Source organism: Pleurodeles waltl, chromosome 6 (assembly GCF_031143425.1).
Source record: "Pleurodeles waltl isolate 20211129_DDA chromosome 6, aPleWal1.hap1.20221129, whole genome shotgun sequence".
In the NCBI taxonomy this organism is placed as follows: Eukaryota; Metazoa; Chordata; class Amphibia; order Caudata; family Salamandridae; genus Pleurodeles; species Pleurodeles waltl.
Window position 1 is genome coordinate 1562031273 of NC_090445.1, and position 23582 is coordinate 1562054854.

General features: G+C 45.0%; 1 protein-coding gene across 1 annotated transcript in view; it reads left to right on the plus strand.

Annotated features, from left to right (window-relative positions):
• Positions 1 to 3638: 3638 nt before the first annotated feature.
• Positions 3639 to 23582, plus strand: part of PLOD1 (procollagen-lysine,2-oxoglutarate 5-dioxygenase 1) — a 42409-nt gene continuing 22465 nt past the window's right edge. Inside the window, exons 1-13 of the mRNA XM_069241258.1 lie at positions 3639 to 3931; positions 6591 to 6682; positions 8575 to 8711; positions 9151 to 9314; positions 9840 to 9952; positions 12089 to 12152; positions 12657 to 12754; positions 13273 to 13374; positions 13616 to 13747; positions 16825 to 16946; positions 17847 to 17951; positions 21982 to 22107; positions 22839 to 22980. Coding sequence (XP_069097359.1) covers positions 3859 to 3931; positions 6591 to 6682; positions 8575 to 8711; positions 9151 to 9314; positions 9840 to 9952; positions 12089 to 12152; positions 12657 to 12754; positions 13273 to 13374; positions 13616 to 13747; positions 16825 to 16946; positions 17847 to 17951; positions 21982 to 22107; positions 22839 to 22980 — 1470 coding nt within the window. The 5' untranslated portion in view covers positions 3639 to 3858. The remainder of the gene's footprint in view (positions 3932 to 6590; positions 6683 to 8574; positions 8712 to 9150; positions 9315 to 9839; positions 9953 to 12088; positions 12153 to 12656; positions 12755 to 13272; positions 13375 to 13615; positions 13748 to 16824; positions 16947 to 17846; positions 17952 to 21981; positions 22108 to 22838; positions 22981 to 23582) is intronic.

The following is a 23582-nucleotide window of genomic DNA, read 5'->3' on the forward strand; positions in this document are numbered from 1 at the left end:
AGACATTGGTGGACTGAGATCGCACAACAAATCACTGATTAGACTGGCAAGCCTAACAAAGTTAACCTTAAGGTGTGTCTGTTAGGGCTTATGCCACGACTGGGGGTGGACAAGTCCAACACTAATTTTATAGAACTGGCACTAATCCTTGTGAAGAGGTCGGGTGCAGTGAATTGGAGAAAGCCACTTCTGCCAAACCATAGCAGATGGTGACATGACTTGTGCAAACTTGCACACACCAAAACTAATGCCACAGTCATAAGACCGGAGACACGTTTTAGCAGTAAGAGATAGACTCTGCTAAATGGCTCGTAATTTGTGGTTGGATGTTAAGGCGTGTTACGTATTTTTAGTAATAACGATCTACCTGAGATAATGTGACTGGATTTGAAATGCGTATGACAAATAACAAAATGTCACAGAATGTATTTCAGATGTATGAATACGAAATGTTATTGTTGCTTTGTTATAACAGTGGCAGAACTTGAATTATGTCATTTGAAACTTCATAATGGTCAATTTGAAAATGAGTAACCTAGATATACCCTGCACTCTCAATTTGCTCTAAGTTCCGGTGTTACATTCATCTTGAATCTGGCTAAACCCTATATTTTGGTTCTTGTCACATGGGCGTGCGCTATGCAGCTAGCTCCATCACGTACGGATTTACTCTGTCACCTACCTCCAGGGTTCTGCGAGCCTCAGATCCGGGTTGTTCCTTCATTGTGTTTTATGCTTATTCACTCATACACATCCCATCATGAGTAAGCATCTCATTGCTGGTTTGTCTGCTGCTGCTCTCTTTGTACATCTCTCAAATATTAGGATTGTGTTGATGTTGTTTATGGTCATCATCCCTTTCATTCCCTTGCTTTACTCCTGCAGTCTACCCTCTCACTCCCAGCTCTCTCTTCTGTCTCCACATTTTTGGATTCTGGGCAAGTTCCTTTGAACCAACTTTTACCCTTTCCCCTCAAGGCTCCTCATTGGCTGCCTCGCCTATGTGAGTATCAAGGAACCCCAACTCCAGATCCTTCTTCTAGCTGTCCTTTCCTTACATGAAGAGGATGGTAACATACCATCTTATTTAGTAAATGGTTAATCTTGGTATGTGTTCTATTTACCCATGACTATAAGACATGTATTGTTTACATACCATGGTTCTCGCAAAACAACCCAACATTTAACTTGGCATGATAGGCAGGACATCTCTCACGAGGTTCCTAGCAACACCCTACTGTAGAGGTCAAGCTGTGTGGCTTGGCACCTTACCAGGGTGGGGGGTGGGCACAAGGATCTCAGTATAAATACCAATGTGCAGGATCTGCAGTTCTTGCTTTCTCAGCCGCTGCGTTAACGGTCGTGCCTCATGCTGTATACAAAGCAGAGCACATATTAGTGAAAGAGAGTAGGCCCCGCCTCTCCCACTCTTTAATTGCTGTCCATTAGTGTCTTGAGTGGGTGTCAGAAGTCGAAGACGGCAGAGCTGGACAGAGAGTCCTGGAAGCAAGACTCACCAAGCCAGCAGGGGAAACCAGGAACACTCTGCCTGGTGGCTTCAAAAGCTGGCCATGAGGCCTACATAGATAAGAAAATATTCCTTTCTTAAGGTCCAAAAACCAGAAAAAGGATTACAGAAAATGTGAAAAAGTGTGTGTAGTGATATGAAGAGAAAAAGCCAGAAGAAGGTAGCTTTGTTAAACAATATGTACACTCAATAATGTATTTTATCACGTATTGTACTGTATTGCGGTTGTATTTATATGGCGCTTCACCCTGACAAGGAGTTGAAGTGCTTTATGGTGGGTTACACACTACTCTGTAGCTCAAAGTTAGTGGTTAATCCAGTGCTTATTAGTGTTGGTTATGGGGTCAGCCTTGTCCTCTGAGAAAATTAGACAATTTCAACAATTTTCATGTAGTGAAGTATTAAATTAATGGAAGGAAGTTAGATGTCATTATTAGAATTAATTAATGTAAGCAGTAAAAGAGGGGCGAGGAAATAGGGTTGAGGTGGTTAAATATTGTGAAATAGCAAGGAGTGGTTAACCAGAATGAGACATTGTGATTTGTGGAAGCAAGAGGTGTAGGTAGGTTAGATGGGTTTTAGTGATGTAGGAAAGGTTACTCCAAAGGAAAGCTTATGCTTTCTAAGGAGGAATATGGTTATTTTACTGAGATTTAGTAGACAGTAACGCTGCAGGCATGTGCAAGGACAGGGTAACCTCGGAGGTACTAATGCATGGAGAGGATGGATTGTAACAAGAGTATTATTCAAATACGGAAGCAGAAGAAATAATAACCCCTAGCTATAACTAGGGTTATTTTCAAGCCCTTTTCTTGCACTTTGAGGTAGATGCTAACTGAGGAAGTAGAAAGAGTGGTTCCTGTATATAAAAAATTATAAAAAGGAAGACGGATGTGTAGGATAGGCATTAGAGTTTCGCCAAAGTAGGACAGGTACTTGTAGTTTTAGAATGTAGGCAGTAGTATGGGGGGATGGAGAGTCGGGTTCAGGCATATCCACCCTGAAGGGGGGCGGGTGGGGGCACTGCACAGGGTAAGGAAAGGCGACGTTTGAGGCCTTGGAGCAGGACAAGGATTTCACTTGGGGAGCTTGGTGGGGTGTGAGCAGTGCTTAATTTGTGCTTGTTGTTTCCGGTACTGAGCACCGGTACTTATTCTTGAGGGCCGGGGCTTATTCTTCTGCCTCAAGCATTTGCTGCGAGCAAAAGACACATATGGGAAAGACGGAAGAAGTAAAAACGAAAAAGCGTCATAAAGGGAGAAAGTTGCAGGATGAGCTGAAGGGGCAGGGGTGGGCGTAAAAGGATTGAAGAAGCCCGAGATGGCTTCAGGATTACGCTGCCTCAGTATTCAGTTCTGGCAGATTTAATTACAACAGCCTCGTGTTTAAGAGAAGGGCTTTGATCGCCGGCATCTCTTTATTTACAAATTATGCACTGGGTGTGAGAGAATGGGGAATGCAAGGGAAGGTCTGTGAATGGAAGACGAAGGAATGATGTTTTGGGCCATGGGGAGTTGGTTGGGGTAACGGTTTTTACACTTTGGGGGAGTTGTTTAAGGGAGGGATTTTTCAGGAATTTAGCGAGGTTGATGTTATGTTGTATTAGTATTTTAATGTATTTGTCCTAATACTAACCTGTTCTAATAAACTGCCCTTTACGAACTGGTTAGTTGTATAGTGATTACTGCGCAATCTCATTCACGTGGTTACATTTTCTCAGTAGCTGAGTCTGTCCCTGCTGCTGGGGGTGTTCTTGTGTGAGGAGTTCCTCCCGCAGGAGATGTTTACTCCTTCTGTAAAGGTCTTGCTTGGGGCGATTGGGTGGGGCGCTTATTTGGGGGCGGGGGAGAAGTTAAGTCGTGTGTACTGCTGTTACAGGGATATACCTATCCCCCGGAGTGGGTCACTGGGGGTCTTCCTCATCAGTGAGAGTTCTCAGTTTTATGGGCAGTGGGTTTGGTATGAGCGGTCTCTGCCGGTGTAGTGTTACTCTGCTGCAGATGCTGCGCTGCACATCAGTCACGCACCGCACGTCCATACCCACATCTGGAGCAAGAGAGAAGTGGGGGGGGGGAATCAAGTTGCTCTCGCGAGAGCGAACGGAAGGGGCGGGGCTTGTGCGTGGCAGAGTGAAGAGGAAGACCCTCAACCTCAGTGGCAATCCTGAAGGGAACTAGAACAGCCACAGAAGGACTGGACTCGGAACTCCACACTGTCCGGTGCTGCCTCCTTTCTGCTGCAGCCCGAGGAGTCACAACGAGGAGACACCTTACTACAACTTGTATTTATAGCAGACGTCCTCGAGACGCAGCCGTAGCACCCCCGGTCTCATGGCGCTACTGCCGCTGCTGGTCCCGGTCCTGGTGTTGCTGCAGCAGGTGGCCTGCGGGACCGCCAGTTCGAGTAAGAGGGAGTGGGTCGGGATCGGGGTGAGATTACGCGGTGCAGGGTGGGTCTGCTTGGCCGCAGCTCTTGTGTGCAATGACTGAAGCGCTTTTATTGCGCGGCCCCACGGAGTGGATAACTTGAACTTCAATGCGCTTCTTGAATGGCAGTTCGAGTGTGTGGTGGTTCAGAAAAGTTGCGCTGAAGGTAGTTGCCTTTTAATGCGAGGTTGTCTTTGGCTTGGATGCTCAACGAGGACGAGTTCCATAGCCGAGGTCTTGGCCTTCAAAGCGCCTGCGACGTTGAAATTCTGGTTCAGCGCGCACATTCCACTGGACGTGATTGGTACAGTGAGGGGTCTCTGCAGGAAACATATGTGTCATTCATGTGAAGGCTACATTACCGCTGTGCTCAGGGATGAGAGACATGAAGGGCTGCAAGAGTTAGCGATGCCAGCACTACGGGTATGGGTGGGGTGGGGGGGGGGGGGTCACATGTTTATTTTGAATTTCAGAGTTGGCTGAAGGTATGTGACCTAGGGCTGGTGAGTATTCAGGAGAGACGGGGCAGTGGTGCAGAACACCCGAGTCTGCATTGAAGGTGGGCAAATGGTCACCAGTGGAGAGTAAGCAGGGCTGGGAGGGCATGCGAGGCCGGAGGTACAACGCACAGGGGCATGCTTGCAGCAGGGCACTTTGGTGCTCGGGATCTGATGGATTCATGGAAAAGACAGATTTGTCCATTGAGTAGTGAGCTACAAGGAACATGCTGCGAGGCAGTGATGTCCTTTAGAGAGAATGGGTACTCTCGAGGGAGGTTTGGGATGTTGCAGTGATGGGTGAGGATAGTTACAGATGCCGTTGTAAACAGTAGACAACAGATATCAGAGATTAAGAGGAAGTGATGGTGTTTAGTTTTTTTCTTCCAGTTTACCTCTATAGGCGAACACTGTAACCTCTTCCCAACTATTGAAGGTCTCGTGAAGTCAGAAGACAATGCGCCTTTGGTTAAAACCGTGAGTCAGGGCCGCAGTGGGGGGTGGCAGACAGGTGAGGTGGGATTGCCTGGACCCTGATCATTCCATCCTAAGCTATAACCAACTTGCAAATCTGCAGAATTTGGGACACAATACTAAAGCTTCATCTACAACAGGAGCATTGAAGTTTATCAATCAAAAGATTGGCATTCCGACTTTAGTAGAACAGATACATTTTTAAAAATGTTGTGGACTTTAGTGGAAATGCAGTCCGTGGCACAGATCATATAATTCATTTCTATGTAGTTGGATGTTTGGAGTGATTGCTCAAATTTGCTTCAGGGCATAGGGTTAGTTCTCCTCCATTACATGGCACCCCATTCTTGTGAAAGGGTCAAAACACCTTAAAGTTGAAGTAGGCCTTGATTTGAGCCCATTGTAGTATTTGTACTAGTGGTGATCGGTTCCTATTGGTTACTCCACAGCCAGTCTTCCTGTAAAGTTTTGTGTTCTTTGTACTAGTAGAGCAAATTAGAGGGGAGATTAACCCACAGTGAGCTACCAAGAATTTGATGACTGTGCTACTGATCTGACAAACAGCTTCCAGTGTATATGTGGAATGAAAGGTGGTATGGTGTTGAGGAGTCTAATCTGGAATTTACGTGTTCGTGGCATGGCTCCTAACTTTGGGTTCACTCACTTTTGGACCCCTAATGTTTGATTATGATGATTTATTTTTTTGCACATCTTCACTTTTTGAGTCTCTGCTTTGCCACCATGTTGTGTAGATTTCTGTTTTGTTAACATACTCTTTCTTACTCTCATTACTCCACTTACTTAGAGCACTGAGATGGGGAGAAATGCAGTTTTAACACTTCCACGTGAAATAACATCACTAAACTAATGTACAAAGCCCAGAGAGTGGGTGATTTCACTCCTGATTACAGAAGTTCTGTCTAGGCCCCACTCCATTCCAACTTTATCCCATGCAAGTATGGAGATCCCAGAAGCATTCATTTGTCAGTAGGGTGATATCTTCACTGTGATTGTTTAGTCCCAGCCTTCAAACTCACGAATCATTGGTTGTTGGTGGTAGTCCAATTAATGCAATAGAAGTAAACTAAGACCACAACATGTAGAAGGTTTTAGGTTGCCACATTAAAGCACAGGCCTGGAAATGGTGTCCGGTGTGACATGGAGTGAGATGGCTGGCCTCTCTGAGACGGGCTTTCATTATGTGCTATTTTCTAGAATAAATGAATGGTGTTGGGTGGATCTGTAGAGTGGCCCTGAGATGTGGGTGTTATGCTAGTGCAGATGTGATGGGCACTGCTGGGGATGGCTGGAGCCTTGCGGTGCTCTTACAGGTGATGGTGAGCAGAAGAGGGGCATTGCATCGGCTTTGCCCTTTACTGTTTGATTTGTCTGGATAAATTCAGCATTACAGAATGTCCCGAGGACCACAGTCTAACAGGTCAGCCAGAGTAACAGTCGAAGCAGGATGGTGCGGTCTACATTTACAAATCTGAGGTCTTGATTCTTGTCTGCATCAGGACTGGTTGTCGCACCCTCTGATGGCACTGGTTCAGCACCAGCCTCACACCTCTCGGACAGAACTAATTGCTTTCCTTGTTAGCGTGAGTTTTCACAGGAAGAGATGAGGGTAAAGTGTGATGGTTTCCAATTTTCTTTTTGCTGCAGAGAATTTGCTGGTTCTTACAGTTGCCACGAAGGAGACAGAAGGATTCAAACGGTTTCAGAGGTCAGCGAAGGTCTTCAACTATGATGTCCAGGTAATGGGGCACATCTGTCTGACTGCTCCCAGCCCGTTCTGTGAGGGGAAACTCCTCAGGAGTCTGTCTTTAGTACTTGCTGCTGTAGTGCCGAGGGGAGTTTCTCAAACACAGCTCCTGCGGGATCTAAGAGGCTCGTTGTGTCTCGTGGCCACATTACTGTGCTGTAACAGTACTCTCAGCTTGAGATAGTAGCTCAGTGCTTAATTTGTAAATAACAACGTGCCGGTGCCCAAAGCTCTCATCTGAAACACGCGGCTGCTGCAAATACATGTATGAGCACAGACTACTGAGGCAGAGTAATCCTGAAGCCATTTCGGGCTTTAATCCATTTGTCACTTCCTGCCCCTTCAGCTCACTGTTGTAGCTTTCTGCTTTCTCCCTTCCTGACGCTTTTTCGTTTTTCTCTTCCTCCGTCTTTCCCATATGTGTCCTTTGCTCGCACTAAATGCGTGCCCCGCACCGGAAACTACTGGCTCAAATTAAGCACAAGAGTAGCTGCAGGTACATTTCATTCGAAGGGTCATTTTCAGTTGCGGTTTCTTTATCTGTGTCAGTGCGGGAGCTCTATTGGTGATATTCGTGTATGCCTTTCTCACATGGGTATCCATTCCCTACAATTCTAAGGATACTCAATAGATCTGTGAATAGCCATCAGTGATTAGAACATTACATCTCCTTAGTATTCCACTGTATAAATCAACGATGCTCTGCTCCTTGGGCCAGCTGCCAGTGCACTCACTAGGCAGTCATCGATATGAACCCCTAAATGGCCAGTCACAGAATGGGAGAGGCACTCAGTTGCTGCTGTGCCCTTCAATTCTTTGATAACCAACATGTTAAAATGTATTCCCAGTCACTGTAAAGCCCATTCTGAACAGGTACTTCATAAATCAGACTTTATGTGAAACAAATGTGAATCAAAGGTTGCAAATTTGCCACTCTTCGCGTGTGAGGACGACGTCCTACTGTCTTTGGGCAAATTGGAGCCTTGTGGACATTCTTTTGGAAACCCAGCCAACTGAATGCAGCTCGTGTTTAATGCATGGCAGATTAGACACAAACCTACTTGATTGTAATGTGTATTCAATATAAGGTTGGTTTACTTCCGGGAAATCTATTGAGGATATTCATGTATGTAAACGGTATAAGCATAACTAAATGCTTTGACTCGTTGTATATAATGTTTGACTACCAAGACCAGTACATGTGGTTACTCCTAGTCGCTGACACATAATTTGTTCCTATGAATCCCCTTATGGAAGGTCAATTGGCACTAAGGTAGGTGTGCTTATGTTAATGTCTCAATGTTCCAGTGAGCTTGTCCTTTTCTTCCCGTACCATGTGTCTGTATCTCAAGCTAAGCATGCTTTGTTCAGGATCCTCCTTTCCTTGCTTTAGTATAAGATGCTCTTTTCCTGGGCTTTGTGCAAGATGCATGCTTCCTGATCTCGGGTAGGGGGCTCGCTTCCTGATCCCAGGTCTCAGTATCGGATGCTCGCTTCCTGGTCTCAGTGTAGGATGCTCTCTGTCTGGTCTCGACGCCAGATGCATACTTCCTGGCCATGGTGTAGGATACTATCTTCCTGGTCTTAATGTAGGATGCTCACTTCCTGGTCTCGGTGTGAGATGCTCGATTCCTGGTCTTGATTAGGATTCCTGTTTCCTGGTCCCAGTATGAGATGCTCACTTTGTGGTCTCAGTGTGAGATGCACACTTCGGGGTATCAATGTGTGAAGCATGCCTCATGGTCTCAGTGCAGGATGCCCTCACCCCGATCTCAATTTAGGAGGATCTCTTCATCTCTTTGTAGGGTGTTTTTTTTTTTTTTCTGGTCTCAGCATAGGCTGCTTTTTTCGTCGGCTAATTTTTCTCTCTTTCTTCACCTGCAGGTCCTGGGTCTGGGAGAAGAATGGAACGGAGGAGATGAGTCGACAGCAGCAGGAGGAGGGCAGAAAGTCCGCCTGCTGAAGTCTGCTCTGGAGCTCATGCCAGAAAAGGAGAATTTAATTGTTCTTTTTACGGAGAGGTAACTGCCAGATTCCTGCAGATTGTGCTCTATATGACTAGTTTGCAGTGGATAGGGAAGGCTTGTCCATCTATTATTCATATAGCAAAACATGGCTCTTGGCCATCACATCCTCCTTAAAGTTTTCCTTTTTCTAGTTCTTCTTTCTATTTTTCCCCACAGTGTTCATTAATCCCTATTTTGTCTGTCAATGCATGGTATTTCTCTCCGTTTCCTGAGTGTCTGCTTTCCTTCTCATTCTTTCTCACCTCCCATGATACTGTTTCTTGCTGTATGTTCTTGAGTGCATGTCCTTTTTGCTCACTCTTGCCCTCTCCTTTTCGCTCTACCTGCCGTCCCTAGGGAGGTTGTACTTCCTGTCTGTTCTCTTTTCCATGTGGAGCCTTTTCTCGCGTTCTCTGTCGATCCCATAAGCCTTTTCCATCTCATCTTCTTGTAGCTATGATGTCATATTTGCTTCTGGCCCAGCAGAACTACTCAAGAAATTCAAGCAGGCCAAGTGTCGAGTGATGTTCTCAGCAGAGACATTAATCTATCCTGACCGCAAACTGGACGTCAAATACCCGCAAGTAGTGACTGGCAAGCGATATCTGGGATCTGGAGGTGAGGCTGGCGGCTTTGAGTCACATTTGAAGGTTACATACACCTCTTTCTGTCTGCTTGTCTTTCTCTACTCTCCCTTTGTTGTCTCTCTGTCCTTTGTAAATGTATATAATTTTGCCCTGCCCCGCCATTCTGCTTCCTCCTGACTCACCCACAACCTGCTGGGTCCACAGTTTCAGTTTCCATAGCATACAATGTTCCCTCTGCCTCTTCTGCATGCCTCCCTCACTGCTGTTCCTTTCTTTGATGAGCCCCTTAAGACTTGTGCTGCCCCTGTCTGCCCCTCACTTCTCCTTTTCCTGCACATGTATATCTCTCTCCAGCAACTGTCATTCTTGCCTGTTCTTTCCATCACAACCACCATGCTTGACTGACCCCTGCCTCATTTATCGCCTGCTCCATCTTCTCTCTCTTCATGTCTTTCTCTCCTCACCTTTCTTTCTCCTCTAGTCTGCCAGATACCTATCTTCTTGTCCTGGAATGGCGCCCTGCGCTGCTGTCAGTAATCCCTTTTTGCATCCCCAGGATTTATGGGATATGCAGACAACCTTTGGAAGCTTGTGGCTGATTGGGATGGACGTGACAACGACAGCGATCAGCTGTTTTATACCAAGGCCTTCCTCGATCCAGAAAAGCGGGTATGACAGCCAGAGGTGCCTATTCACACAGAAGAGTTTATAAGGATGTTGCTCCCAGAAAGCGAAAAAATGCCAGTGCTCAGTACAGCATGAAAGGACAGTGCCTGCAAGGGAGGGGCTTCTGGATATTAAAAAGATGTATGTAGATGGAGTGGAGAGCACTGCAATATGTTTATCTCAGAAGGGCTAGGAAAGGCCTGCCTGGATGCTTATTGGTGTGATTTATGGGACAGGGAGTGCAGTACAGGATGTAGAGAGAAGCAGGGTAGCAGTAATGAATGCTTGCAGTGGTAGAAATCTGCGCATCTCATTTTCCATATTTACACAGATCCTGAAAACGTTGATAGAGCAGACAAAGCAGCGCTGCGCCTGCAAGCGCTCTCTGTGGGTTTACAGCTGCTGGGTGTGCTGCTCTCTGTGTGGGTTTACAGCTGCTGGGTGTGCTGCTCTCTCTGGGTTTACAGCTGCTGGGTGGGCTGCTCTCTGTGTGGGTTTACAGCTGCTGGGTGTGCTGCACTCTCTGTGTGGGTAATCAGCTGCTGGGTGTGCTGCTCTCTGTTTGGGTAATCAGCTGCTGGGTGTGCTTCTCTGTGTGGGTTTACAGCTGTTGGGTGTGCTGCTCTCTGTGGGTTTACAGCTGCTGGGTGTGCTGCGCTCTCTGTGTGGGTAATCAGCTGCTGGGTGTGCTGCTCTCTGTGTGTGTAATCAGCTGCTGGGTGTGCTGCTCTGTGTGGGTTTACAGCTGCTGGGTGTGCTGCTCTCTGTTTGGGTAATCAGCTGCTGGGTGTGCTTCTCTGTGTGGGTTTACAGCTGTTGGGTGTGCTGCTCTCTGTGGGTTTACAGCTGCTGGGTGTGCTGCGCTCTCTGTGTGGGTAATCAGCTGCTGGGTGTGCTGCTCTCTGTGTGTGTAATCAGCTGCTGGGTGTGCTGCTCTGTGTGGGTTTACAGCTGCTGGGTGTGCTGCTCTCTGTGTGGGTTTACAGCTGCTGGGTGTGCTGCTCTCTGTGTGGGTTTACAGCTGCTGGGTGTGCTGCTCTCTGTGTGGGTTTATAGCTGCTGGGTGTGCTGCTCTCTGTGTGGGTTTATAGCTGCTGGGTGTGCTGCTCTCTGTGTGGGTTTACAGCTGTTGGGTGTGCTGCTCTCTGTGGGTTTACAGCTGTTGGGTGTGCTGCTCTCTGTGGGTTTACAGCTGCTGGGTGTGCTGCTCTCTGTTTGGGTAATCAGCTGCTGGGCGTGCTAAAGAGAATAGAATGTAATAGGAAAGAGGGTAGCACTAGCCCTGGGCAGACATGTTTAAGGAAAAACTCAAGTGATCATATATGGCCACAAAAGCTGCCAGGTGCTTTTTCTGGTGCTGAGCAAATGCGTCAACTTTAGATGGGTTGCTGGGAATCATGCAGGAACCAGTTGCACAGAAAAAGCCGACAGTAGTCTAAGAGGTGGTGTTAAGGGCCGCAAAGTTCAAGTGCCTGAAAGAGCATGGACTCTTCCTTCAGAAACAGAGCATCCAAAACGAGCTTGAAAGTTCATTAAAGCAGGGAACTGACCTGCAAAGCTCAATTAAATCAGATCCCTGGAAGAGCTAAAGCAGTTGCTGGCGCATGAGAGGTGCAGGGTGGGTGGGTTCAGGGAGATGGTTTTAGGGCTGCAATTGGTCATTCGGATTATATCCTAGGTCCCCCAAGTAGTGACTTCGAGGGGCTAACTACAATGATAACTGAACACCCAGCTGTGGGTGTGAACTGAGTAAGGATCTGAGTGCAGCAGATGAAGATTCATAGCTGTAGAGGGAAGAAAACCAGAAACTGAGGAATCCTCGACTTTACAAAAAGGAGGATGGCACAAGCTTATCAGAGAAAAAGATGCCTCAAAATAGAGAATACATACAATTATTCATAGGATAAGTGCTTGTAGTACACCTTCCTTCTAGTAATTCCACTGCTGCGATAGTGCAGAATGGGAAGAAATGCGTCTTCTTTCGAGGGTTGTGATAGTTCAGAGGTTGATGTTCTTTGTATGCATAGTAGTAATCGCTGCATGCGTGCGTGGGGCACTTGAGCCTGAATTTCAGCGACAGTTCATCTGAATATACTTTATAACTGTGTGAAAAAATCTTGGCTTTTTGTTTTATTAAAGGAGAAACTCAACATTACTTTAGACCACAGAAGTCGTGTGTTCCAGAATCTGTATGGCGGCGTAGGTGAGTTGGGGCATGCTGGGAGTGTTTGTGATTGTTTTAATATGTGCCTAATGAACAGAAAAACGTGGAATCATCCTAGTAATGTTATGAGGACGTGTGTTCTTTCCAAGTTGATGTTGTGGATCTTTATGGTGCTGACGCAGCCTTTCATCCTTCCACTATAAATAAATGAGTCCCATTTTACAGGGTGCTTACCATGATTGCAGTAACAGAGTTCAGCCTGTTGAGCGCAACCGTTTAACATTTACCATAAAATAAGAAGTCTGTGGTAGTGTCACAGAAAACGTTTCTGTGCAGAAGATGAACGATGTATTTGCTGTGCTGCTTCCAGTGACTTGTGTGGTACGTTGGTCACTATTGCAAATGATATATTGCAAGTGGCAAGTTCCATGATGATCTTGAATCTGTGACATACTTGAATCTCCAGCAGTCCAGAGCATTCGTGATTTATATAGGCACCTATACTTGTGCTGACATCTAACTATGCTCTCATGATGTTTCTAGATGACATAGTTCTGAAGTTCGAAAATGGGAAAGTGAGAGCCAGGAATGTCGTTCATGACACACTTCCCGTGGTAATTCATGGAAATGGACCAACAAAGGTAAGCCGGGTCTCTGTCAAGATCCTTTTCAAACGTTGTGATGCATTCAGCACATTCCCATTAGCAAGCGCAAAAGTTAAAAACACAGGTGAAGTTTAAAAGGGAAGGGGGGAACTGAATAAGGGAAATGGGGAAAAGATTGCCAGATAAAACAAATGGTCAGCTAGGAAAAGGTCACAGCCACACCCATCAGTACCAACAGGTTGCTGACAAGTGATTTCGTGGTGATTCTGAAAATCAAGAACTGTCCCTGGATTGAGACAGCATGATGTTAGTAAAGGAGATCACAGCGGTTCATCCGAGATGGTCCAGAGCAGGCTGAACTGAGGGTGGAGGGCATCCATCCTGTTGTCCTTCTATGGAAACTCTTGCTGGACTGCGTAGATCGCCAATTCTTCCTAAGTTGAAGTGCCCCCTTTGTTTCCTGTGACCTCCCACCCTTTAGTTGTTGGAACTGTACATGTATCCTTTGAACATAATGTTTATCTCAAACTGAGGACTTAGAGATTTTATTACAGTTGCAGCTGAACTACCTTGGAAACTACGTTCCACGTGTATGGACCTTTGAGACAGGCTGCACTGTGTGTGACGAGGGGCTGCGGAAACTCTCCGGACTGAAGGTAGGAAACCGTGAGTTTACTATCCCGTCATTGTGCCTCATCTACTAGGAAGATCTGCCCTCGAGGTAGGATTCCCTGCATTTAAATGCCTTCCCTGATCCTGTGTAGTTGTCTGCTGATCATCAGTTTATAGGCTGCTCCATGACCTGTGATGAATATTTATTGTTTTTCAATGGCATCTCTACCTCTTCTCTTTTTTGGTCCTTACCAGTTTCATTTTTCTCACTTTTGTGAATTTCAGGATGATGCCTTTCACCTGGTTCTGATTGGCATTTTCATTGAACAGCCAACTCCCTTCATCCCTCAATTCTTTAACCGGTTGCTGAACCTGCAATATCCAAAGGAACGAATCCAGTTGTTTATCCACAACCATGTAAGTCAACGTCTATGATGAGTTTGTGACACTCATGGGTTGCTTGTGAGGAGAGGCATGTACCTAAGCTTTGGGCACAGGCTTTCAGGAAGGTATTCAGAGTTGGAGGAAGCCAGATCGAACTATAGTAAAGTTCTACATCCTTCGCTGCTACCTGACTTTTGGTTAGACGTTTTAAACTCAAGCTCCCCTGTTCCGTGCAGTCAGTCAGCCAGTAGTCATGCATCATAGAACTAGTATGTGGTTCTATTGAGGAAGGAAGTGATGCTGTAAAAGTAGATGTTTGGTCTAATCTGAATCCAGGCAGTTAATTGCATGTAAGCAAACTGCTGTAGTTCTTTCATTGTTTTATACTGAACTGACTGTTCTGCACCCACATTAATCTAAATGTGGTACAGCTTCAAAAAGACCAGAAATACCTTTATTTTCATGACGGAGTATCACTTTCTTAGAATACATTTGCATCTCGCTTGCGAGACTCTGCTGTGTTCAGTACAGGGCTTGCAGCCTGCCTGCTGCTCACCTTGCGTGGCGTTCTTCTTTACATCCTCGTAATTAATCACTGCACGCCTTGCATCACTTCTGTTTTTCTGTGTGAAGCAGGGATCAAGCACTAATTAACGCAGCTTAATTAGTGCCCGCCCGCTGCTCCTGACGTGATCGAGGTACTATTTTTTGGTTTTAACTTCAAGTGCCCCGCAAACAGAATGGTTGTTACTGCCAAACATGCCAGAAGGCACAAAATTGCAAAGTTTTATATTTTAAAGCTAACTTCTATTTTATTTTGCCAAGTCCTTTTTTTCTGAGTTTCTTCTAATGTTTTAGCTCGTAGGCGCTATTGTCAAAAGATGACAATTAACTTGTTCGAAATATGCGAGACCTATTGCATTTTAAATGCTTGTTTATTTCAACAAGCTATTCCTCACTTAAAGACGGTGGTTTAATCAAAGCCTGCAGACAAAAGCAGGCTGGATGCTTAGTTCTGATTGCTTGTGTTCTACTAAATATATAGTAAGCCTTTCATGTGAAGAATCCACATGCGATATTTAAAAATGATTAATGCTACTTTTGTAGGTATATTGGATTATATTGTAGCATTTGTATAGCTCTTTTTTACCCCTCGCAAGGCTTAAAAGCACCTTCTAGGTATTAATTTACAACATGTTGTGCTGGAACCATGCATGCCTGAACAACGCGGTCGGAATAACGGCCACGTTGTTACCACTAATGCCTTTACCACGAATGCCGTAACAACGATTTCTCGTTGTGAAGGCATCCCCGGCAAAGGCATGAGTGGAACGGCATGCGTGGTTCCAGCATGCGAAGCCCCCCTGACCTCCCACCCATGCCCCTAAAACTACAGTGACCTCCCCGCCCCTAAAACCGAAAATTACCCCAACCCGCCCCTAAAACTACTGCAACCTCCCACCCTGCCCCCAAAACCTAAACTACCCCGAACCCTGCCCCTACAACTATTTTAGGCTTTAGGGGTGGGGTGGAGGGTCACCGTAGTTTTAGGGACGGGGGGTTGGGATCAAGGGGTCGCATGCTGGAACCACGCATGCTGTTCCACGCATGCCGTTCCAATGAAAAATCATTGTTAAGGCATTCGTGGTAAAGGTATTAGTGGTAACAATGCAGTTGTTGTTCCGACCGCGTTGTTCAGGCATGCGTGGTTCCAGCATGCATTGTTCTGACATATATTTGTTATATGAGCTATGCCAAGAGCAGCATTTGACATGGTGGTGCTATCACAGTCAAAAGATCCAAAACAAAAAATGGGTCTCTATGTTATGGCTCATTGGTGATCAGACAAAACAATGTTTTTAAAAGAGTAACTTGTGACCATATTCATAATTGTTAAATTTCAGTAACATAAGGACCCGCCTTGTCCTCAAACAGATCTATAAGAGATGAAAATGTTACCACTAAATCTTCATGGTGAGGCTTGCGGGACAGACTAGGTCATTATTTTACCCTGAGGGGAGGGGTGCTTTTTATGAGGCACCAGCTATTGTGGTTTAGTTTGATACCCAAGAACACAAGATTCATCCGTGTGAAAACACCATGGTAAGGTTCGGGTGACGAAGATCATTGTTGCTGTACTTTAGGAGGAAAAATTAGCTTAGAATGTCCTGAATGCTAAAGAATATTTTGATACGAAGAGCTCGAGACTCAACCATGTACTGTCCTGTATCCTACACCTATTGGCATTCCACATGCCGGCACCATTTTGATTTGTTTTTATAACCCCAGTCACATATTCGTATTGGTATATACATGTGGACACCATATTGTAACTACCATATTATCCAATGATTTAGTGACGGGGTTCCTCAGTATGAGGAAAGATAACCATAATTGTTTTAAAATACATTCTCTTGAACAATATACTTATATATTTAATAATGTGGAAGAGTAAACCCAATGACAACATTTTTGTCATTTTTGCACTTTCTAGGCAGTCGAGTAAGTATCTACTCAGTTTGTTGAGCATGGTTGTTAGAGTATATGTTTTATAGAATGGTTTATTGTGGAAGTATTTTGACATTGTGTTTCAGATTCGAAGGTGTGCTGCAATCCTCATGTGATGAAATTGTGTGCTGTGGCGGAGCGATGTAGAACAGACAGTCCAGTTTGTATTGAATTACCAGTGGGTTAATAGTGAGGGGAGAAGGGGCCTGCACACTATGAACTTTTTGGACTTGTCTGTGACATTCCTTTATACTTTGAAATTGACTACCATTAACCCCTAATTTGTTCAGTGTCTCATGCTTCTGCTCTTTGTAAGGGATTGTGATTCTGTCTTCCATTGACACCAGTTTGTCCAGTGTCTCTGGGCTCTGCTCCGTTTGTGGGAATGGGGTTCCGTCTTCCTCTTTATCCAGGGTATTACGGCTCGGCCGTGTACACAGGCTTCGGGTTTTAACGTCCATTGACACATTGATGTCGAATATTTTTAGGCTTTTCATGATTTGGACACTCAGGGGTCCTCCCTTCCTGTTGTTTCAGGGACCCCTTCCTGCCATTACCAGTTTCATCTGTGTTTGGTCATGACACATTCTGGTTTGTTTCAGGAGTCCCTTCACCAGTCAAAGGTAGATGCTTTCCTGACTGAGCACGGCAGCAAGTATAACACAGTCAAAGTGCTGGGACCAGAAGAAAATGCAGAGAACGCAGAAGCTCGCAACATAGCGGTGTAAGTGTGGAAGTGAAACCACTGGAGTATAAGGGAGGGCCTTCAAGCCCAAGGATCTGAGGGATGAAGTGGTGGGCTATTGTGGCGAAGAGGGGCTTAAAAGAAACTGGGTGTTCAAGTACCAAAGGCAGGGGCTGTATATGCACTTGTCAAAGGTATAGTCTGTGCATTTAGCAATATAAGGAAGAAAGTAGTATGCATCTTGGAATAATGGTAGGACCTGAGCGCACTGTGGGTTACAGGAACGTTTTGGGAATTTTTAAATCGAATGGAGATTTTGGGATGAAGGTATATCATTGTAGGAGAGGTGCAGAGATAATCTATCCTGCCGGCAGAGAAAGAGTGATCTTGTCGTGTTGAAGTTCAGACTGTGCATACAAAAGTCTATTGTGGGGTCTTTGTATGCTGCGGGTCAAGAGAGGGCGCTTGACCTAATCGTAGGGTCACACAGGGGTCAAGAGTCAGGTTTATGCAGATTAGGGTTTAAATGAGAGGTATGGCCCCTCTGTTCAGGAGCGGGCCCAGGCACATCAGTGGCAATGGCAGAATCTGGACAGACTGGTGTCCAGTGCAATATCTGGGCATGCTTTGTTCATTTTGTTTAATTGGTAATTTAGTAATTGCATTCTGTGAGTGAAAGACGCCTGATGCCCTTTCTCTTCTCCCATGGTCTGTTTTTCCCCGCCTGCTCCTTTTCTGCCCAAGATTCCTCTTTTCAGTTTCCATAGTCTTCTCTCCCTATCACCTATTTTTGCCCCCCTCCTCTCCTGTCTCACCCCGTTCTTCCCTAGAGCACCCCCTGCTTCGTTTGATTCTTGCTGTTATTTCGATTCACATTCCTTGTCATTGTTTCTTCTCCTCACTCATTCTCACCTTGTCCAACGTATTCCTTTCCCACAGAGACATGTGCCGGCAGTCTCCAGACTGTGAGTACTACTTCAGTCTTGACGCATCTGTGGTGCTGAAGAACCCGAACACTCTCAAGAGCCTTGTGGAACAAAATAAGTGAGTTCTTTGAAACCACCCCGTCCCGCTCAGGTTGTTCCTACTTTTAAGTTGTGAGATCACTTACCTCATGGAAATGCCACTGAAAAAAGTCAGTGGAAAACAAAGTGAAGATGCTCGGAGGACGAAATAGTTTGACCACTGTATCATCACGATGATGCAATTGGACTGCTTTATGATCCTCCCATGAACAACTGGGGTCAGTATATATATGTTCTGGAAACATTTTGAAATATACTGTACAGAGATTTGGGAGACCATAAACCAGGTGATTTTCTCCTCTTTTACTGACCCATTCCTCCCCTCTTCGTGGATCCCCTTCCATCAGCCTGTCAGGTAAATCTCAAACCATAAGATATTGTTTACTTACTGGAGGTCATGTCAAAGGGGCCGTGGTTAGAGCGTCTTCACAATGTGCACCTAATAAACAGAATCATCAGTTTGCTGACCTCTATCCACACCAAATCAAATTGATCCTTGCAGTAGTGACCAATAGAATGCACTGTTGCAATGCTATTTACACCAGGCTGACAAGCAAAATGTGTGCAAACTGAAAAGCCAACAAAGCCACACAGTTTTGAAAGTAGGGTTTTGGTTCCCAACAGGGCAATGAACCATGGCACAGCCAGGCCACTAGCCAAACCCAAACCAGGTTGTGTCTGCCAAGCTCTCCCTTTATGGGAAAGGAACCCAAATTTAATTCAATATTCCTGCAATTTCACTTGGCTTCTTGGCAAAAAGGACCAATTTGCCATTGAATGCAGTCCTTTTTTGCGATCGATGGGTAGGTGAAGAGAGAGACTGGTGAGTTGTTTTTCCCTCAGGGCACAGTATGATGCAGCTTCAACTGATAGACATATATGCTGGCAGCTGTTTATTTGTAATGCTCTGTCCACATTTGAGGGACAGTGCTCTCTCCATAAACTAACAAAGATAGATGATTATATGTCACCTTTACTCCCCACTGGTTCACGCTTAGAGGAAAGTAACATTTGGGATGTGGGAGGAGAACCACTATTGACCACTTTGTTGGCTGCTGGCCAGGGTTTCATTTTGGTTTTATCTGCTACACGCCAGATGGCAGCTGAGTGAGGTGTCCCAGGTTAATGGGGATTTTTCAGAGAGGTATTCTCTGAATATTGACAATGTGTGTTTGTTATCCCAATAGGAATTGAACTGAATTGAATTTGAGTTTATAAAATGTGATGTTACCTGAGGGGCATCCTGGCACTGCAAGGGGGCTGATGGTGCTCAAGAAGATTACTGTTGAAACAGCCATATCTGTAGCCTGTTCCTGAATAGTATATATGTAGGAGTGTTCATGAGATCTGAGTGAAGAGTTTTGTAATGTTTGGCCACTAGATAAAAGAAGGAACATCCCACTGTACAGATATGCTAGACCCCACAGGCCCAAAATACCTACCAGAAGACAAAGATTGGCATATGAGACCTGATGAAAGAGCGAGCTTTTAGTTGTAAATTGCACAAACTGCTGCAAATTGCAATGATATGGGAAGCAACCCAAGAAGGATCTGGGAGACGATGTCTAATACTGAAACTAAATTGTGCACAAACTCACACAAACAAAAGGGAAACATGAATCTGAATTAGCCTTGAGGCTTGCACCTGGAGGCAGTAAGCAGAGAGAAACTTCAGGCCTGCATGGATGAATACAAGAAGACTCGAGTGGCAGTGGACAAAGCCGAGTGTAATGATTGCCCCACTTCCCAACATAAAGGTGGTGATAAATCAGGCACAATGCGGTCATTGTAGCTGAAAAAGGAACAGGCTGCATTCCCTTTGTCACTGTAAAGAAAGGGTATTTCTGCAAGTTACCACCCCCCTGTAATTGCAGAGTCCAGGATTGGTTTAAATATACCAATTTACACCCTAGAAAACTGGGTGCAATCTAGTCATTCACCCAACTCTTGCAATATCCTGAGGAGCGACAGCTCACCCACAGAGTTTTCTAAAGCACAGACAGATCGGAGGGCACCAGTTCAGGTAGATAAATAGAACAAGATTGACTGAGAGCGTGGTTTGCCGATTGTGAATTCATGAGCGTGTCCTTCCTAAAAATATGAAAAAATAAGAAACTACCATCATAATACACATCTCTGACTTTAATAAACACAGATAACATGTATTGAGGACTATTCTAACTGGGTGCGCCTGATGTAATGCTACTTACCCTATTACTCTTGAATAAAAATGGGTTCATAATGACTCACATCATTACAATAGATCTCTGCAAAACTGACATAGCAAGACAGCTATGTATACAGAGCATGATGAAGCATGCCACCAACTGTGGGCGAGAGCTATTTTTACAACCATCTCTTGTGACTTGAATATGCTCTAAGAAGACTCACCCTGGAGCTCGCTACCCTTAGCTATACAGTTGTGTGAGTTTTGTATTGTAGAGAGGAAGTATTAGCAAGCTTGATTCTCCTATCCTTATGTGTATGTAATACATCTCTGCAGCCTGTTAGCAGTGTTTGAAGATATCGGCGAAAGGAAGACTATGTGGTCATAGCTTGTTGTGTCACTAAAGTAGCATCTGCTGTGCTTAAGGTTTAGAAACAAGTTTGGACCTTGGTTTCTGCAAAAATGTTGAGTGTATTTGACTTCTCCTGCTTAATAGTAGGGTGGTATTTGTGGTTCCAAAGGCTGGTCTAGTGATGTCTTGCCGTGTCACTAAACAAGCTTCTCCTGTGTTTAAGATTTAGAAAACAGTTTGGACCTTGGTTTCTGCAATAGATATATGTATCTTCTAGGCCGTTGTTAGAATGAACTGAGAGCAGAAGTATACTTGTGGTTGTTATTATAGAGCGAATAATTTGACCTTCTGTACCATTCTTATTTGTACCATCTATACAACTGGTGGCCTCCATACTCAGGCAATTTTCAATGAATAATACATTGCAAGCTGCAAAGCAGACTATCTGTTACTGTGTATATGAGACACATTGTTGTGCTGCTGGACATGCTCAACACTGAACAAAACGTTCACTATTGCGTTTTGCATCAGCAGGATGATTGAGTTGTGCATCAGCTGGGTGATTTGTAATTGATGGGAGTGTGTAAAAGTAGCCAGAGTAGGGTCTCGTGCTGCAATGCTCATCTATCTCATAAAAAAATTTGGAGATAAAAGTGTATTGTGATTGGGCTGAGATCCTCTGACACAAGGTACCTGATAAGTTCAAGGGAACTGAGAGCATGAAACACCTTTGTTGTACATTTCCAAGTTTCCCTCATTGGGTGAATAGCAATAAAAAACAAGCATTTACAATGCAATGGTTTTCGCGATTGCTCGAGTTAGAGCTATTAGCGCTGTAAATTCCTAACTGTACTTTTCTTGCCACATAAAGTGAAAATGACAAGTAAAACAGTTGACATATACAAGCCGATTCAAAGTGCCACTGCCGCCACTAGCATGAGCGCGAAGGAGAGACACAAAAGGAAAAAGAAGTTTGTTCGGAGTCACACATATCGGGAAACGTGCAATTATCCATGTAACAGGGTCGAGGGCCAAGGCGGTAACAAAACTGCCCCAAAAGAGGGACAAACAAAGCGTTTACCAATGATAATAAAAGATTTTTGAAAGGCAAGCCCATGAATGAGTGAAAGTGATGGGGGTACGGTGGGCGTGGTTAAAAGCCCACAGATCAATTACAACACGTCAGAGCGCTTGCGTGGTTGACCTAACAGTGTACTAACTCCCCATCTCCTGTACGATGTTTTTCACTAGATCAGTAGGCCTCCTTACCAAAAGGCCATGGACTGCTGTATAACCTCCCGCTACCTGTGTGCCCTATGCCATCTGTGCCCCTTATGCACAGTTCCATATTTCCTCATTGTACTTCTCTGAAGTTGGTGCAGGTGATATATGCAGTGTGCAAAATACAAGTTGCTTGTGGTTTCACACGCTGCTGATTATTTGTGTCTTCAGTTGGTACATTACATGTGGTGTCTGTTGGCTTTCAGGTCCTTGTTTTTTTTTTAACTTCTGCCTCTTCTTTTTCCATAGGTCTATCATCGCCCCTCTGGTGGGTCTTCTTGGGAAGCTGTGGTCTAATTTTTGGGGAGCCCTGAGTTCAGATGGCTTCTACGCCCGATCCGAGGATTATGTGGACATAGTTCAGGGGCAGAGAATGTAAGTGGAAGTGACTCAAAATCAGTATTTTCAAAATATACAGTTTCAAAAATACAGGTCATTGTTTTGCTTACAGTACACAACTGCAACGGTGTGGTCAGTAGAAAAATAAATAATATAGATTTGAGCAATGTATTGGATCTGCAGCTCTGTAATAGTTTAATCTGAGTGGGCCTCTGAGCTGCCCAGTTACCAAACCTAACAAGTGAATATGCTGGGCAGTACACAGTGTTCTTTCAGCAACAGAATGCTCTTTCTGGTGTACAGCCTGTTCACCAAAACGTTTTCTGCTTCTGCCCTTCTTGATGCCATCCCTCTTTGATCTTTCAGGCACTGTGCATTCTTTGGCCCTAGTACTCTTTTCAAGCGCTCCCTGTACCACGTGAAGCGTCCGGGGGACCAGAGTACATGTGCTATTTCATGGCAGTACTTCCATGATTTGTGGGGCAGATATGTCAGTGACTGGAGTAACTGGCTTCAATAAGTTTCTTTCTAAAGTATTGGCAGGATGTGTTATTGGAAATATGTAGCCTTTTGCGGGGGAGTTGGATTTTTCGGGGCATTTTTGAAGGAGTTGTGGGAGTCCAGTATAGTGGAAATTTTAAAGGTCCTTTTATTCTCTGTGCATGGACTATTTTCCTCTGTGCTAATTTCGTCTTACTACTGCAGACCTTATTTTTGTCATTGTGTACGATGATCCCAAATTTTAATTTCCTCTTTTCCCATTGCAGTGGAGTTTGGAATGTTCCATATATATCCAGTGTTTACCTGATGAAAGGTAGCACATTGCGTTCTGAGCTCAAGGAGCGAGATCTATACCACAATGATAGGCTGGACCCTGACATGGCCTTCTGTCACAACGTGCGGGAACGGGTGAGTATAGTAGAGTGTCTACAAAGATGCAGAGGGAAGCCCAGCCTTGGGGTCTGCACAGGAGGGCCCCATATTGTGGCCTGCAAAGAAGAGGTGGCCCTTGAGGACTACAGAGGAGAGGCAATCTTAGAGTCTGTTGAGGAAAGGCAGAGGTTAGATCTGCAGAGGTGAGGTTGGATCTGGGCTGTGTGGAGTAGAGCCAGGATTGTGGCTTGCAAAGTGATAATAGATACTAAGTAATTAAGATGTGTGTTGAATCTTGGTGCATGCAGAGAAGAGATGGGCCTTAGGGTCTTCAGTGGGGAGACGGGCATTGGGTTCTGCATAGGAGAAAATAACCTTGAGAACTGGGGTCAGCTAAAGAAGGATGTGTCCTGTAGTACACTGAGGAGGTTGTGCCCTAGAGTACACTTATGCAGAATATTACTTGGAGTGCAGTGATGGACGTGTCTTGGTATGCACTGAAGAGGCACAGATCTTGGTGCCTGCTAAGGAGGAACATGCCTTGGCATGTGTGCCATGAGGAGGGATGTGCTTTGTCGCACCCTGTTGAAAGACGTGCTTTGGCATATTCTAGAGTAGGGGTATGGCTTTGTGTCTAC